This window comes from Bufo bufo, chromosome 6 (assembly GCF_905171765.1).
Source record: "Bufo bufo chromosome 6, aBufBuf1.1, whole genome shotgun sequence".
Lineage (NCBI taxonomy): Eukaryota > Metazoa > Chordata > Amphibia > Anura > Bufonidae > Bufo > Bufo bufo.
Genome location: NC_053394.1, coordinates 332,203,375 through 332,220,101, shown reverse-complemented (window position 1 = coordinate 332,220,101; position 16,727 = coordinate 332,203,375). Strand labels below are relative to the sequence as shown.

The window sequence follows — 16,727 nt, the reverse complement described above, 5'->3', positions numbered from 1 at the left end:
TAAATAAATTTGTCGGATCTTGTGCCGTTCATGTGACAGAAACTGAGCTCTACCTTAGCTAGGGGCTGGCATGCATTTCATTAAGAACTCTCACAAGTTCTCTGGCTAAAATAATGTTAAATGTGTTGGGCAGGAGAAGGTCCTGTTCCTTAATGAAAGGCTCTGCCTACTTAGTTTTAGTACATATGCTAATATTGTATACGTTAGATAAAGGACAGCTGATCCCCGATGGCAAATGTTGTGGGAACAATGGCAGATGCCAGGGGAATGAAGGGCCAGGCATGTTGGTTCAACAGAGGAGACTGGTGGCACCTTATTCCTCTCTTCCCATTGTGGGAATCCTGGAGGTGAAACCGTTACCTGGAGAATGTGGTCCCCTTCTCCTCAGTGCGCACTCCACAAAGTCTATCTCTCTCCATTGTAGTTTGTAGGAGATGCTGAAACAGCCATTTCCCATAAACCACTAAATCCATGCATGACCATCTCTCCTCATCTACTCCTTTCTGGACGACCACACAGGGATCAGGAGCTGCAGGTTGTGGGGCCCTGGTGTTTACATGCCGTTTTCCTCTATTGGCCTAAATGGAAAAAATACATAAAACCATTGGATTTGCCTTTCTTATGTGCAGTAATTTGAGGTAGCTTATAATAGTATCTGTTCTAGGAACTTATAAAATGGGTTTGCCCATGCGCTAGTAGTGTGATCTCCTACCAAAAACTACAGTTTTTTTTTTTTTGCTATTGCCCTTGGCTCCCCCTCCACATACGTATCCATGCTCAGTGGCATAACCAGAAATGGCTGGGCCCCACAGCAAATTTTTTAACCCTTTCCCCACCCAAGCAATTTCTTCGCAATCCCCTCATCCCGTGCAACCCCCACTTGTGCTGTTGGTCAAGAACGTTCTCTCAGACCAGGTCCGACAACCGCTCCATCCGTTCTCTACACGTATATACTATATGTCATGTCACCGTATAGAATGTCATTGTATAATACTGTTGAGGGGGCCCTGGCAATAAAATGTTTTAGTCCTCCTCCTGGGTTGGTCCCATCTGAGTTTGGGCCCCATAGCAGCCACTTCCCCAGCCACACATTCATGCTAATTATCAAAGGCAAGAGATGAAAAAGCCTTTGGTGGAGGCCTACCTTCTACTAAGACAAAAGGATCAGGCCTTGAAATAAAAAAAATTCTCCATCCATCATCCCCCGACATCACCTATTAAAGGAGAGTCGGGAGTACCCTCACATATTAGACAGTCTTCTGGTCCTGCCAAATCGATGGGTTAATCTAAAATATATGGGGGCCATAAAGGGCTAATAACCATATAAATCATATCCCGAATATAATGCCCACAGACGTCCACATTCCCCACCCATTCCTCTATGTCCCCCAATGAGTAAAAAGAAATCACGGCCGTATCACAGGGGTATTCTGCAAAAATTATGGAAATACGGGGGGTTATTTATTAAGACCAGCATTTTAGATGCCGGTCTTAATACCCCTTGCGCTGGCGCACAATGCGCCAAATTTGTGTAGAGTCGCCGGCCTCTACATAACTTCAGCATATCCACCGCCTGTCTAGATATACACCAGCTCCCTTGCTGGCGTAGATTTAGACCATTTTCTGTGCCTAAAACAGGCGTAGAAAATCATAAATGAGATGGGCCTACCGGACGGTCCCCTTTCCCGCCATGTTCCCTTTTTTTTAGACCTGGCGTGAGCAGGGAAAAGTCACAGATTGCGGCGCAAATTATCTTTGCACCGCAATCTACGACAGATGTACACCACAAAGTGGTGGTAAATGACGCCCATGGTTCCTGGCAGAGGCACCCATAGTACACTCTGTATACCGCCGTACACACACAGTTGCCATGGGCAGGAGACCTAATAGCAGCAGTATCATCCTGTGTGAACTAGGCCTAAAGTAGACCAAGTCCTTAGAGACCAATGTTAGGAGTCCAGGTAGAAGGAACTAATTAAGGGAGATATTTATACAAATCATTCCCTAGAAAGCCTGGAGCCTGAGGTAAAATCTGGCAGCTAGACTGTCTGGCTCCAGAGATGTATTATAACTAGCATGAATCTCCTCTACCTGCACACATGTGCCTTACATATGTGTGTAACCACAACCATATGTACGCGCGCTCACACACAAAACTAAAAGAGTTCCCTTTAAAGAACAAAAACACTACTTCAAGAATATGTCTATTTATATGCAGGCGCGCTGTCTGTCTAATCAATGCAGTCTCGGACGTTAATCTATAGCAGCTGCTCTAAGAGACGGGCTGGCTCTGTGAAACCTCACACACCATAACGTAAGCCAGGCCTGGACCCCGATCATGTCCACTGAGAATTGACGACTCAGTAGTCCATCCCCTCGGCTTCCTGTCAAATGCATTTTTTCTGTGGAGAATATTGCTTTCTAGAGGACATGGCGGTCACCTCTCTTGATATCTCGTAACTAACAAATAACAATTCTGGAGCATCTATAGTTATCGCTCTTTGCTGTGCCTTTCCTTTATTATTCCTGCTAAAAGTTATAAATTAATTTCTAGCAGTTTGCAATGAAGGTGCAGAGGAGTGTTACCAACTGGGAGGGTGTCTCTTCACAGATAGGATACTATCAAATGGGTGCTGCCAGTGTCAGACTGTGAAGGGACCCCCCCAACTGGACCTTCATTGCAAACTGCTAGCAATTCATTAGTAAAGGAACTGCACAACATAGAGTCATAAAAATAGATTCTCCAGAATTGTTATTACCAGGTAGTAGTTACTAAGACGTGTCAGAAGAGGGTACAGGTCCTCCTTAAAGGGGTTGTTTGTATTAAATAAACAGCAACAATGAGTGTGGTACTTACCGTATCTCCCCACTGCAGCTTCCGGCGTTGTGCTGAGGCCAATCCCTGGCCTCAGCAGTATATGGCATGTGATTGCAAAGGCCAATCATTGGTTACAAGGTGACCTGGTGTGTATGGGACATCACCGCTGCAGCCAAGAAGATGACGTCAGCGCTGCAGGACTGTAGCGCGACTGTGGAAGCGGCAGCGGAGAAAAGCGGTAAGTTTGACTTCTTTTATCATTTAATCAAACTTAGGGCTCATGCGCACGACCGGATGTATTTTGTGGTCACCAAAAAACGGATCAGCATAAAATACAGATGTCGCCCGTGTGCATTCCGTATTTTGCAGAACGGAACAGCTGGCGGACAATAATAGGACAAGTTCTATTTTTTTGTGGAACGGACACACGGAAACGGAATGCACACAGTTTTTTTAGCCCCATGGAAGTGAATGGTTCCGCATACGGGACGCCAAAAAAATGGAACGGACACGGAAACAAGATACGTTCGTGTGCATGAGCCCTTTGTATTGCAGTTTTTGAGGTTTTTTTTTAACCTCGCTTATTTCACTGTACACAAATGGAGATATATGTGAGCAGTTATTTGTTACAGGGCTCTAAATAGGTATAAATTGGAGCATACATACAGGATACATACGCAGGAATCCACTCCCGTATATATGTGGATATATAAAAACCTCATATTATTACGGATGGGTATATTAATGGTTAAAGGTGCAGGCCCCAAACCACCATCAAGTGTCCCCCATGACAACACTTCCTGTACAATGGTCTGAGAGTTCATCCTTGTCATAGGGATGGTCCGTGGAACATCAACACCCATGAAGCTTAGAGATAACAAGTCTCCATAGCTGGACTCATGCAGCTGGGGCAAGCTCCCGACTGGTAGGTTATTCAATGTTCTGGCCCCAAAAACATATCTCTCCTTGCAAACTGTAGCTGCAGTTTCCAGGATCAGCAGTTCTAGAATGGAAATTAGATTATAAGGGAACGTCTATACGGGACGCAACATATCTGCTAGAATTCTGCTGCAGCAAAATCCGCATCAAATGGTGTAAAAATAGTACACCAGGAGAGGTGTGGAGTGAGCCCGGCATGCATGTTGGTACCTGCATTCCCTGGATTTAATGGTGGCCATTTTGGCACCAAAGATGACAAAAGTTAAGGTGGGCCCAGCATGCATGTGGAACCTACACTCCCTGAATTGTAGGGTAGCCGTCATGGCACATAACAGGTAGAATTTAGTGATAGTTTTTTTTTTTTACTCCAGATGAATGGACTGCCATAAAGGGGCCTAATTTATGACAAGGCCCGAACTTCATCATAAATTAAGTGCATCCTCTGGCGGAGCAGGGGGGCATCAAAGACTGGCATAAAATGCTGGACTTTGTTCAAGAACCCCATTCTGTTGGATTCACTCCAAGCTTCAAAAACTGCATATGTGATTTGTGCCTAAATCCTATAACCAGAACCTCCAGCCTGTGACATCACTATAAGGCCTCCTGCACAGGAACGTATGTATTTTGTGGTCCGCAAAAAACGGATCCGCAAAAAATATGGATGACGTCCGTGTGGATTCCGTATTTTGTGGAACGGAACAGCTGGCCCCTAATAGAACAGTCCTATCCTTGTCCATAATGCGGACAATAATAGGACATGTTCTATTTTTTTGCGGAACGGAAATACGGACATATGGAAACGGAATGCACTCAGAGTACTTTCCGTTTTTTTGCGGACCCATTGAAATGAATGGTTCCGTATATCGTCCGCAAAAAAAAAACCGGAACGGACACGGAGAGCCTAAGAACTTCGGCACCAGCCCTTTAGTATTCGGCTACACAGCGATTTTGGGAGCAATACATGTCAGGCGCCCAAGTCTCGGGATAAAATGAATGGGGTTGCAACATGACTCCCACGTTTGCCACGACTTAGAGTCTAGAATCTGGGGTTGCAGCAAACTTGAAAAACAAGCTGCAACCTGATTAATTTCTATGGCCGCTCTGCTACACTTCAATACGTGGATGCGCGACCCCAAAATCGCTATGTAGCCGAAACCTTCCTACTATTTCGGGAACTGCCACCACTGAAATGTAAATACGATGAAATATAGAAGGCACGATCTGGCCCATACACAGCAACCAAAAAAGGATAGACCCAGTGCTACTGTGTACATAGGACAGACCTCCCCGCTACACTGTATATGGCGGGTACATTTTATGGCGAGATAAACAGAACACCCAGCGGAGACATAATATTTATAGTACGGGGCACGGGCTAGTACTAACATACAATATATACACACGTGACACACAGCAACCATTCACCCTTACCACAAGCCATCAGATGAGCCTCCTGCAAGAACATCTGTCCACTCAGCAACAGTTTGGAGTCAACGCAGATACCATCAAAGTCAACATGCCATAGGTGAAGATGGAGGGGACCAATACATTACCTCCATCAAAGGATTGTCCAATGAAACAATACATGGCGCGATATTCCCAAGAAAAAGAAGCGTTCAGCGTGGTCTGATCGAGTTCTTATAGGCACATCTACAATTTAGTATTCACAATCTGATCATAACAACCATGGTTATTCAATATTCTAAATCTTGCTCGAAATATCTTCTCACCCTCCACCGTGCGCACCACAATATCAAACATACATATGTATAGGTGACGTGTGCATCAGAGTTTTAACCTCCTAGCAGCCAAGACCCTGGACACAGCATCTGAACATCCCCATATAGCGTTTGTGATGTCATCACCAAGGATGTTAGGCAATCTATGACCTAACGCATCCATGTCCGAACTACAGCAGTGATAACCCCTTCACAACCAACGCTGACCTCCAGCCAGAAAAGTGACATCCATGTTTATAGCAATTTATCTAGAGGGTTCTTTAAGAATGTTCTCTGGAAGCTGCTCCTTCTAGAAGCAAAGAGTTAATACAGAGTCCACCCTGAATAAGGGCTCCCACCATCTGCAGGGTTTAGAATTTTTAACACTATCATTTCCAGAACGCACGGCTTAGTAAGTCCCACCAACAAGTGACAATGAAGACCATGGTACTTACACTGGAATGATCCTGGGATTCCAACCATCTTATATATCCTCTTAGGAAGACTCTGTACTCTGTACCCTCCTGCGACAGCTCCTTACCACACAGGAGGTTACAGGGCCTCTGCTGGAGGATAGGGGGCTGGGAAGAAGACAAGGAAAAGGGGGCAGGGAGCTGATACTCCTTCCCAGCTACTAGGGTGGACCTGCTCCTCAACAGGAAACACCTCCCTCATAGTACATAGCATTACATGTCCACATAGCTGAGCTCCTCTACTGGCTGCATGGCATAAAACAAGGCTGATTTATCATATACTTTACAAAAGACAGAAAAACTGTAACATAAATATGATTTCACATACCATAAAGCACCTGAAGAATTTAGACCCTCAGAACCTCTTTCAAAGTGACCATAGGAGAAATAGAAAATCGTCATCATTATGATGTATTTGTATAGTTTGTCCTGTCCAGCAAATCTACAGCCATGCGTTATGGCCATTTTTTGCTCCAACTTTTTAGACACTAAGCCCACGGAGATTCTCATAAAAGTGGGTGTCTGCTTCAGATGCCCAGAGTGCCAGCTGATGCCCTTGATTCAGATGTCCCTGAGAATGTCAGAACCCAGCTTACACTTAACTCTTTCCTGGCTGGCGGATATCAGGCTGCATTGTGTGGTGTTGCAGGTACTCTGTTAGCCTCTCTATAGGGCTACTACTTACTACCTTTTGGCTGGCTTCACAAGTAGGAAGTAGGGATGAGCGAACTACTGTTTTCAAGTTCGGCATACAAGGTTCAGGTTATCTAAGAATTCCATTATGGATTTTATTCCACGGACCATAACTTATGGTCCGTGGTTGCGGAATCCATAATGAAATAACCCAAACCCGAACCTTGTACGACGAACTTGAAAACAGAATTTCGCTCATCCCTAGTGAGGAGTCATTTATAAAACATTTTTATGCCAGTCTTTGACAGCCTCTACCGAAGGATGCTCCTAATTTATGACTGGCGAGGATGGTGTAAAAATGTTGCATGCACCTAGGTGCGGATCATCTACATATGCTTTGGTCCTTTCCAGAACTAAAAGAATATTGGAACGGTATTAATAATTTTCTTATTCATAAATTGAAGCTTCAGATTCCTTTTAAGGTAGAATGTTCGATACTGAGTGATCTTTCTAAGTTAAGCAGTAGTGTTGAGCGAGCATGCACGGCCGAACACCATTTTCACTCGCGTGTGCTCGAGCGCGATACCTGCGCTACATCTCCTGTATAATGTTTGCGCATCCTAAATATCTGTGACATTCAGTTACATTTTTTCGCCGCTGGTAACAACAACATTACCTGCGCTACATCTCCAGTATAACGTTAGCGTATCCTAAATATCTGTGACATTCATTCAGTCTAATGTTTTCGCCGCTGGTGACAGCGGCAGTACCTGCGCTACATCTCCTGTATAACGTTTACACATCCTAAATATCTGTGACATTCTGTGTACTTTATTTGCGCATACACTTACAAAACCTGCGCTACTGTACGTGTGACATACTTGCAAGCATATATAACATTTAATATGCTGAAGGCGAGCAGTAAGGGACGGGGAAGTGGCCGTGCTGCTGATGGTGCACGCAGAGGCTGTGGCCCTGGAAGCAGTGAAACTGTGCCTGCTGGCAGAGCACAAGAAACACACTCATCCACGATACCTAGCTTCATGTCCCAGTTTGCAGGGCGGCGCAGGACACCACTCTCGAAGTCAGACCAGTGGGACCAGGTGGTCGGTTGGATTGCAGCAGATATGTTTCCAGTCGGTTAAGCACTAGTGATGAGCAGCAGGGCCAATATTCGAATTCGCGATATGTCGCAAATATTTTGTAGAATATTCGTCATGTATTCGAGATTATATTCTTGATTGCGAAAATTGGCAATGTAATATTCGCGTAATGCGCGCGAAATACAGGCGTGGGTCACTTATGCTACATTTTCAAGTTGGTATAAGTTTCCTGAGACCGGAGAAAATGGTTGGCACGGCAGAACATGGCACGGCGAATTTTCGGCAATTAATGATGCGCATATCTTTTAGCAATACGTGCTACTTGTGCCATCACAGCACTATGTCTGTAGCATGTATGTATGGACAGCAGAACCTATCACACTGCCTAACACCCTGCACATCAGCTACACTATAGATTAATCTAACCTACACTGACTATCTCCCCCTAACTGAATTATATATATAAGTTAACTGTCTAATGTAATACAACAAAGCACAGAGCGCAGCAATGACACTGCTGTCTCTTTCATAACTACAATAAACTTTAGAAAATAGCTGCTGGGGAGGTTCTTATATAGGAAGGGGTAGGCAACTTTTCTATTGGTTGTGAGGTATGTTGCTAAGCTGTGACAACATTGGCCCACAAGCAAGAAGGGAGGGATGATCACCTGTATTGTGTTAAAAAAACAAAAAAAACGAATATTCAATTTTACGAATATATAGCGCTATATTCTAAATATTCGCGAATTCTCTAAGTGCTGATATTCATGATCAACACTATTAAGCACCACCCTGTCTTCCACAAAGTCCAGTCTCAGTAGCCAAGAGTCTGGTCAACAGAATCCTCACCCTGATCCTCCTTCCTCCCACCATGGAGAGTCTTGGCAAACAAGTGATCCCACACTCAAATATTCTGAGGAGCTCTTTTCATCGCCATTCCTTGATTTGGCCCTCTCGCCAAGTCTGCTTGAAGAGGGACGTGAGGAGATCTTGTGCACGGATTCCCAAACTCTTGAGCATCCACAGTCAGAAAAAGATGACGGTGGGAAACAGCAATTTCACGAGGTGGATGATGATGATGAAACACAGTTGCCAATAAGTCAACGGCAATTACTGTCTCAAGAGGTTCATGATGAGGATGAGACACAGTTGTCAAAAAGTGAGGTTCTTGTTAGGTCAACAAGTCAGGAGGATGACCAGAGTGAGGAAGTAGAAGAGGAGGTGGAGGACAATGAAATCACTGACTCAACCTGGGAAGGTGGCAAGCTGAGCGAGGACAGCAGTACAGAGGGGAGGGATCCGCAACACCGCACCGCAACAGGCTGGAAGAGGCAGTGGGGTGGCAAAAGGGAAAAGGCGGGCCACACGAAACAGGCACGGAACTGTTCCCTGGAGCACCCCTTTGCGGAAATCTCCCTTGCCAAGGGGTAGGTGTACTGCAGTCTGGCGCGTTTTTGAGGAAAGTGTGGACGATAAAATAATTGTCATTTGCAACCTATGCCGTACCAAAATGAGTAGGGGCATGAACACTAGCAACCTCCCCAACACCAGCATGATCCGCCACATGGCATTAAAGCACCCTAATAGATGGGCCGAACGCCTGGGCCCACAATCAGTGTCTGCGGGTCACACCACTGCCTCCTCTTCCCCTGTGTTACTTGCTGGCCAATCCCCTGTCCAAGACGTAGGCCCGAATGCCTCCCACCCTGCACATGGACCTTTGCAAGCACTATCATCTAGCACATACACTTCTGTGTCCCAGCGCAGCGTACAGATGTCCATACCCCATGCCTTTAAACGAAAGCCCAAATAACCAGCCACCCAACCACAGGCCAAAGCACTAAATGCGCACCTTTCCAAATTGCTGGCCCTGGAAATGTTGCCATTTAGGCTTGTGGACACTGAGGCTTTCCGCAGCATGATGGCGGTGGCCACCCCTTGTTACTCAGTCCCCAGCCGTCACTATTTTTCCCGGTGTGCCGTCCCCGCCTTACACCAGCATGTGTCTAGTAACATCACCCGTGCCCTGACCAACGCAGTTATTGGGAAGGTCCACTTAACGACTGACACATGGACAAGTGCTTTTGGCCAGGGACACTACATTTCCCTGACGGCACACTGGGTGAACGTTGTGGAGGCCGGGAGCGAGTCGTACATTGGGATGGCACAGGTGCTACCAAAACCACGGATTGCAGACCCTACTTCCATCAGGATTGCCGCCACCACCTACATTAGTGGCTGCAACCCCCCTCCCCCTTCTCTTCCTCCACTTCCACCTCTGAATTATCATCTTGCAGCACCAGTGAGCCATCAGTCAGTAGCTGGAAGCAGTGTAGCACTGCAGTGGGGAAGCGGCAACAGGCCGTGCTGAAACAAATTTGCTTAGGTGACAAACAGCACACCGACGCAGAGCTGTGGAAGGGGATAAGGGACCAGACTGAGCTGTGGCAGGGGATAAGGGACCAGACTGAGCTGTGGCTCTCGCCACTCAACCTACAACCAGGCTGAGTCTGATAATGTCCGTAACTTGGTGGCGGCTTTGGAGCTCGGCAAGCTCACACACATACCATGCCATACCCGAAAGTCATCTACAGCTGCCGCCGGTCTGGCAACTCTGCAGCAGCGCTTGCAATTGCCAGCTTACCGACTGTTTTACTACGTGAGCACGTGCTGAAACTCCATGTTCCTCATGTTGGCCAGGCTTTGTGAGCAGCAGAAGGCAGTAGTAGTATACCAGCTACAACATGGTCGTCGCCTTTCCAGTCAGCTTCCGCTTTTCATATGGACAATTTGTATGTGGAAATGGGGGAAGACAGTACACAGGGTGATAGCCAGACCACCGTCAGTTCGTCTTCTCAGTGCGAATTGGAGGAGGAGCAGGAGACGGTCGCTACAGAGGGTAGTACCCATAGCAGGTTTATTCCATCTGTTCAGCGTGGATGGGCCGAAAAGGAGGAAGAGGATGAGGAGATTGAGAGTCATCCTCCTGATGAGGACAGCTAAGTCTTGTCTGTTGAGACTCTGGCACACATGGCTGACTTTATGTTATGCTGCCTTTCCCATGACCATCGCGTTATACGCATTTTGGCCAACACCGATTACTGGATGTTCACCCTTCTCGACCCCTGCTACAAAGAGAACTTCTTATCTCTCATTCCTGTGGTGGAGAGGACTAGCAAAATGGTGCAACACCAGAAAATCCTTGTGGAAAAATTGCTCCAAAAATGTTCTGCTGACTACACTGGCGGCAGAGTACGTAGTTCCTTGGGCAACCAAGGACGGGCGACGAGGGGAACACATAGCAGTTCCAACAGAGGCAGGGCAACACTCTCCAAGGCCTGGGACAGTTTCATGACACCTGCCAGCACCCTCATCTGATGCGCGGCCTAGTGTCACAAGGAGGGAAAAGTTTTGGAAGACAGTGAAGGAGTACGTAGCAGACCGTGTCAGCATCCTCAGTGATCCCTCTGTGCCTTACAACTATTGGGTGTCCAAGCTGGACACGTGGCATGAACTGGCGCTCTATGCCTCGGAGGTGCTGGCCTGCCCTGCCGCCAGCTTTTTGTCAGAGCGGGTATTTAGTGCTGCTGGGGGCATAATAACTGATAAGTGCATCCGCTTGCCAACTGAAAATGCTGACAGGTTTACTCTCATCAAAATGAACAAGGCCTGTATTGCCCCTGACTTCTCTACTTCACCTGAGGAAAGCAGCTAAACAAAAAGGCACTTTGAATGTGGCTTTTATGGTGTATTGAATACACTGTATTCCCATGCACCCCTTCCACCACAAAAAAAAGGGTATATGGTTCAATCTTCCTTTTCTCGTCCTCTGTTGGGGCAAAGACCCCAATGCCGAATGAGCGGTGGACTCCGAATTAGAAGTTATGCGAGTACTCCGAGAAACTGATAACAGGCGCAGTGTTTCTAACTTTATTGAAAGAAAGCAGAGGTTAATATAGCATTTTTCTGGATCATTTCCAACTGGAGGCATAGTTAACCATTTACATCATATAACTCATTAAAACTACAATCTGAAATGAGCATCTCTTGGCTATACGCCAAGAGTGTCTCCCTAATCCTAAGTGTGGGTGTTAAACATGTACCAGTCTTTCTAGAAATTATAGAAATTCCTTATTAGACCAGGTTGGTGGGGGCTATGAGTGACCTTGAGGTTATAGTAACCTTAGCAAAGAAGTTCATAGCTTATAACATAAAATGGCAGTAGTAAGCACAAGATAGAATCTGAAGTCACAATATGGCAACCCTCACAATACCCCCATTTTCAGATATTCACTCATCGCAGGTGACAGATGCACTTCAGCTGGACATTCCCCTTGCTGTTGGTTTCCTAGATTCTGCATATCTGTGCCTGCATGAGGGATAATCTCAACACATTTGTCTTTTCTACTTCTGTTCTTGTTATACACCCTGCTCAAACACATCAATATGAGCCTAATTAGAATATAAACAAATGCAATGATTAACAAAATCTATATTATTCCCTGTACTAAACCTATAAGCCACCCACCAACATTTTTTAAACCAATTTGCTGGGTTCAAGAAGGAAAAAGTATCTGACCACCAAGAGTCCTTGTCAGCACTATGTGCCTCCAGCCATTTATCTCTCATCGCCATCATTTTTTCAATACCTGCCCTTATTTGAAGATTACCTTGTGGATCTATGTAATGACAGCAGGTTCGTCCTATCACTTGACACATTCCTCCCTTCTGGGCAGTGAGATAATCCAGAACCGTAGGTTCTGGTAGACTGAGAGTTGTGGATAGAAGACATGTCCCACAGTCTGTGGCTCTCCATAATTCATTTGCAGCACTTTCAGAGTGCAAAAGCAACATGGAGGATGGCTCAAGCACAGTGGGTGAGAAACAATCATCTCCCATGCCTAAAGTATGTAAGACTGCAGCCAAAGACAAAAAGGAGAAGGTGAGGATTGATAGTAAGCAGCTGTTGGTGGGCGATTCCATCATAAGAGGTGTGAAGTTTGAGAAGAATGGTGTTGTGAGATGTCTCCCTGGTGCTACCGCTAGCAGGGATAGACGACAGATCCTTAATATTGTTAGGCAAGCAAAGCAGGAAAGGGAAGTGGATGTTATTGTCCATCTTGGGACAAACGATCTGGCTTGCAATGAGGTTTCAAAGGTGAAAGAAGGTTTTCACACACTTGGAAAGGATATACGGGAGGTTGCATCAACTGTTTCATTCTCTGCAGTTTTGCCTGTGCATAACCTTCAGCATGACAGGAAGATGCGCATTAAGGAATTCAATGTATGGCTTGGTGAATGGTGTCTGAACCAAGGGTTTGGCTTTGTGTCTCATGTTAGCTCTTGTTGGAATGAAAAAGAACTGTACAAGAAAGATGGTTTGCCTTTTTCTCTCAAGGGAACGAATGTCCTCGGTGAACAGTTCCAAGTATTTGCTAAGTAGCATTTAAATTAGGAAAGGGGGGCAAAAGAGTGATAATCCAGCAGTCCAACTGCCCCCCGAAACAATGCCAGAATCACAAAGGTTAAGAAATGACAAGCTCAGATTCTTGTCTACAAATGCTCGCAGTTTAGGGAATAAGATCAATGAACTTGAGGCTATAATGGCATCTGAGAATATAGATGTAGTGGCTGTTACTAAGACGTGGTTCAAGGGGAGTAATGACTGGGATATATAAATACCAGGGTTCTCTCTATACAGGAAAGACAGAGAAGGCAAGAAGGGGGGAGGGGTGGCCCTGTATGTAAAAGATAGCATAAAATCTAATTTGATACAAGTTAGCGAGAACAATTTAGAGTCAGTTTGGGTTACCTTGCAGATTGATAATCATAAGGTAACTCGTGTAGGTGTGATATATAGACCACCTAGCCAAGTCAAAGAATTAGATGATCTACTAGTTGAGGAAATAACTAAAATGACATTGAAGGGGGAAGTTATCATTATGGGAGACTTCAATCTTCCAGATGTAAACTGGAAAACCAAAATAGCTAGTTCTGCCAGGAGTACAGATATTCTAAATTCCCTACTGGGATTATCTGTACAGCAAGTAGTTCAGGAGCCAACTCGGAAGGAGGCCATTTTAGATTTAGTATTCACAAATGGGAATTTGGTATATGATATTACTGTAGGGGAAAGCTTGGGATCTAGTGATCACCAGTCAGTGTGGTTTACTATAAGTACAGTGACTGAGTCACACCACACAAAAACAAAAGTTTTAGATTTTAGAAAAACTGAATTTTCTAAAATTAGATTAGTGGTGTACGAGTCCCTATCAGATTCGAACACTTTCATTGGAGTCCAGGAGAAATGGGACTACTTAAAAGTGGCACTATTTAAGGCAACACAAATTGCATTAGGCTTGTCAGTAAAAGCAAAAAAAGGAAGAGACCACTGTGGTACTCAGCAGAAGTGGCCAAAATCATTAAAAACAAAAAGATAGCATTTAGGAATTATAAAAAAATAAATAAAAAAAACACGAGGATGACAGGCAAATTTATAAGATTAGGCAGAGAGAGGCCAAACAAGTTATAAGAGCTTCTAAAGCACAGGCAGAAGAGAAATTAGCTCAGTCAGGGAAAAAAGGTGATAAGACATTCTTCAGATACATAAATGAAAAAAGGAAACTAAAACAAGGAATTACCAAATTAAAAACAAAAGAAGGAAGGTATATGGAAGAAGATAAAGAACTAGCTGACTGCCTCAATAAATACTTCTGTTCAGTTTTTACAAAGGAAAATGAAGGACCTCAGTTAGGAAAGAAGACTAATGAATCTTTTGATGCGTGTGTCTTTACAGAGGAAGAGGTTCTAAGTCAGCTGTCTAAAATTAATACAAATAAGTCACAGGGGCCTGATGGGATACACCCAAAGCTATTAAAAGAGCTCAGCAGTGAACTAGCAAAACCATTAACAGATTTATTGAACCAATCACTGGCAACAGGAGTCGTCCCAGAAGATTGGAAATTAGCAAATGTTGTGCCCATTCACAAGAAAGGTAGTAGGGAGGAATCGGGCAACTATAGGCCAGTAAGCCTGACATCAATAGTGGGGAAATTAATGGAAACCATACTTAAGGAGAGGATTGTGGAACATCTAAAATCCCATGGATTGAAAGATGAAAAACAGCATGGGTTTACTTCAGGGAGATCATGTCAAACTAATCTTATTGATTTTTTTGATTGGGTGACTAAAATAATAGATGGAGAAGGTGCAGTAGATTGCTTATCTAGACTTTAGTAAGGCTTTTGATACTGTCCCACATAGAAGGCTTATCAATAAATTGCAGTCTTTGGGCCTGGACTCCCATATTGTTGAATGGATTAGGCAGTGGCTGAGGGACAGGCAACAGAGGGTTGTAGTCAATGGAGTATTTCATTTCAGACCAAGGTCTTGTTACCAGTGGGGTACCTCAGGGATCTGTTCTGGGACCCATATTGTTTAATATCTTTATCAGCGAAATTGCAGAAGGCCTCGATGTTAAGGTGTGTCTTTTTGCTGATGACACAAAGATTTGTAACAGAGTTGATGTTCCTGGAGGGATAAACCAAATGGAAAAGGATTTAGGAAAACTAGAGGAATGGACAAAAATCGGGCAACTAAAATTCAATGTTGATAAGTGCAAGATAATGCACCTGGGGCGTAAAAACCCAAGAGCAGAATATAAAATCAGTGATACAGTCCTAACCTCAGTATCTGAGGAAAGGGATTTAGGGATCATTATTTCAGAAGACTTAAAGGTAGGCAGACAATGTCATAGAGCAGCAGAAAATGCTAGCAGAATGCTTGGGTGTATAGGGAGAGGAATTAAAAGTAGAAAGAGGGAGGTGCTCATGCCGCTCTACAGAGCACTAGTGAGACTTCATTTGGAGTATTGTGCTCAGTACTGGAGACCATATCTCCAGAAGGATATTGATACTTTGGAGAGAGTTCAGAGAAGAGCTACTAAACTGCTACATGGATTGCAGGATAAAACTTACCAGGAAAGATTAAAGGACCTTAACATGTATAGCTTGGAAGAAAGACGAGACAGAGGGGATATGATATTAACTTTTAAATACATAAAGGGAATCAACAAGGTAAAAGAGGAGTTAATATTTAAAAGAAGAAAAACTGCTACAAGAGGACATAGTTTTAAATTAGAGGGGCAAAGGTTTAAAAGTAATATCAGGAAGTATTACTTTCCTGAGAGAGTAGTGGATGCATGGAATATCCTTCCTGCAGAAGTGGTAGCTGGAAATACAGTGAAGGAGTTTAAGCATGCATGGGATAGGCATAAGGCCATCCTTCATATAAGATAGGGCCAGGGGCTATTCATAGTATTCAGTATATTGGGCAGACTAGATGGGCCAAATGCTTCTTATCTGCCGACACATTCTATGTTTCTATGAGTATGCTGGTTAGTAACTATGATTAACCGCTTCACGTCCGCCCATAGGATATAAACGTCCTATGGGTGGACGTCTATTTCTGAAAGCATGTTTTAGAACGTCCTTTCAGAAATAGCACCTGCACGCTAATCGTGCAGCTGCTGATCGGGTTGCCCGCTGTCAGTGACAGCAGGGCAACCATGAGAGGAGGCAGGGACAGTGCCCAGGTGTCCCTGCCTTCTAGATCGCTGCAGACACAGCGCTCACCGAGCGCTGTGTCTGCAAAGAAGGAAGCGCTATGCGCTTCCTGTTCCGGCCCGGCGGTCATGTGACCGCAGTGACCGGAGTGTGCAGGAGCTGTGTGAGGTCTCTCAGAGACCTCGATCAGCCCTGCTGTGAGGCTGTACAGTGCTGGATTGCTGCTGTACAGCCTCTATAGGGGTGCATTTGTCCTGTAACTGGGGCTACTATGTCAGCCCCAGTTACAGGAGAAATCAACAGTGAAAAAAAAAAAGAAAAAGTGAAGTAAATGTCCCCCAGAGGTCTTGTATGACCTTATGGGGGACGAAAAGTGTAAAATAAAATAAAAAAATAAAGGGTTGAAAAAATAAAATAAAATAAAGTTTCACATGTAAAAAAATAAAAAGTTCCCAAGTAAGGAATAAAAAAAATAATTT

General features: G+C 44.6%; 1 protein-coding gene across 1 annotated transcript in view; it reads right to left on the bottom strand.

The window, feature by feature from the left end:
- CBFA2T2 (CBFA2/RUNX1 partner transcriptional co-repressor 2) overlaps positions 1-6,047 on the bottom strand; it is a 35,997-nt gene extending 29,950 nt beyond the window's left edge. Inside the window, 1 exon segment of the mRNA XM_040436626.1 lies at positions 5,931-6,047. Coding sequence (XP_040292560.1) covers positions 5,931-5,958 — 28 coding nt within the window. The 5' untranslated portion in view covers positions 5,959-6,047.
- Between the last annotated feature and the right edge of the window lie 10,680 nt (positions 6,048-16,727).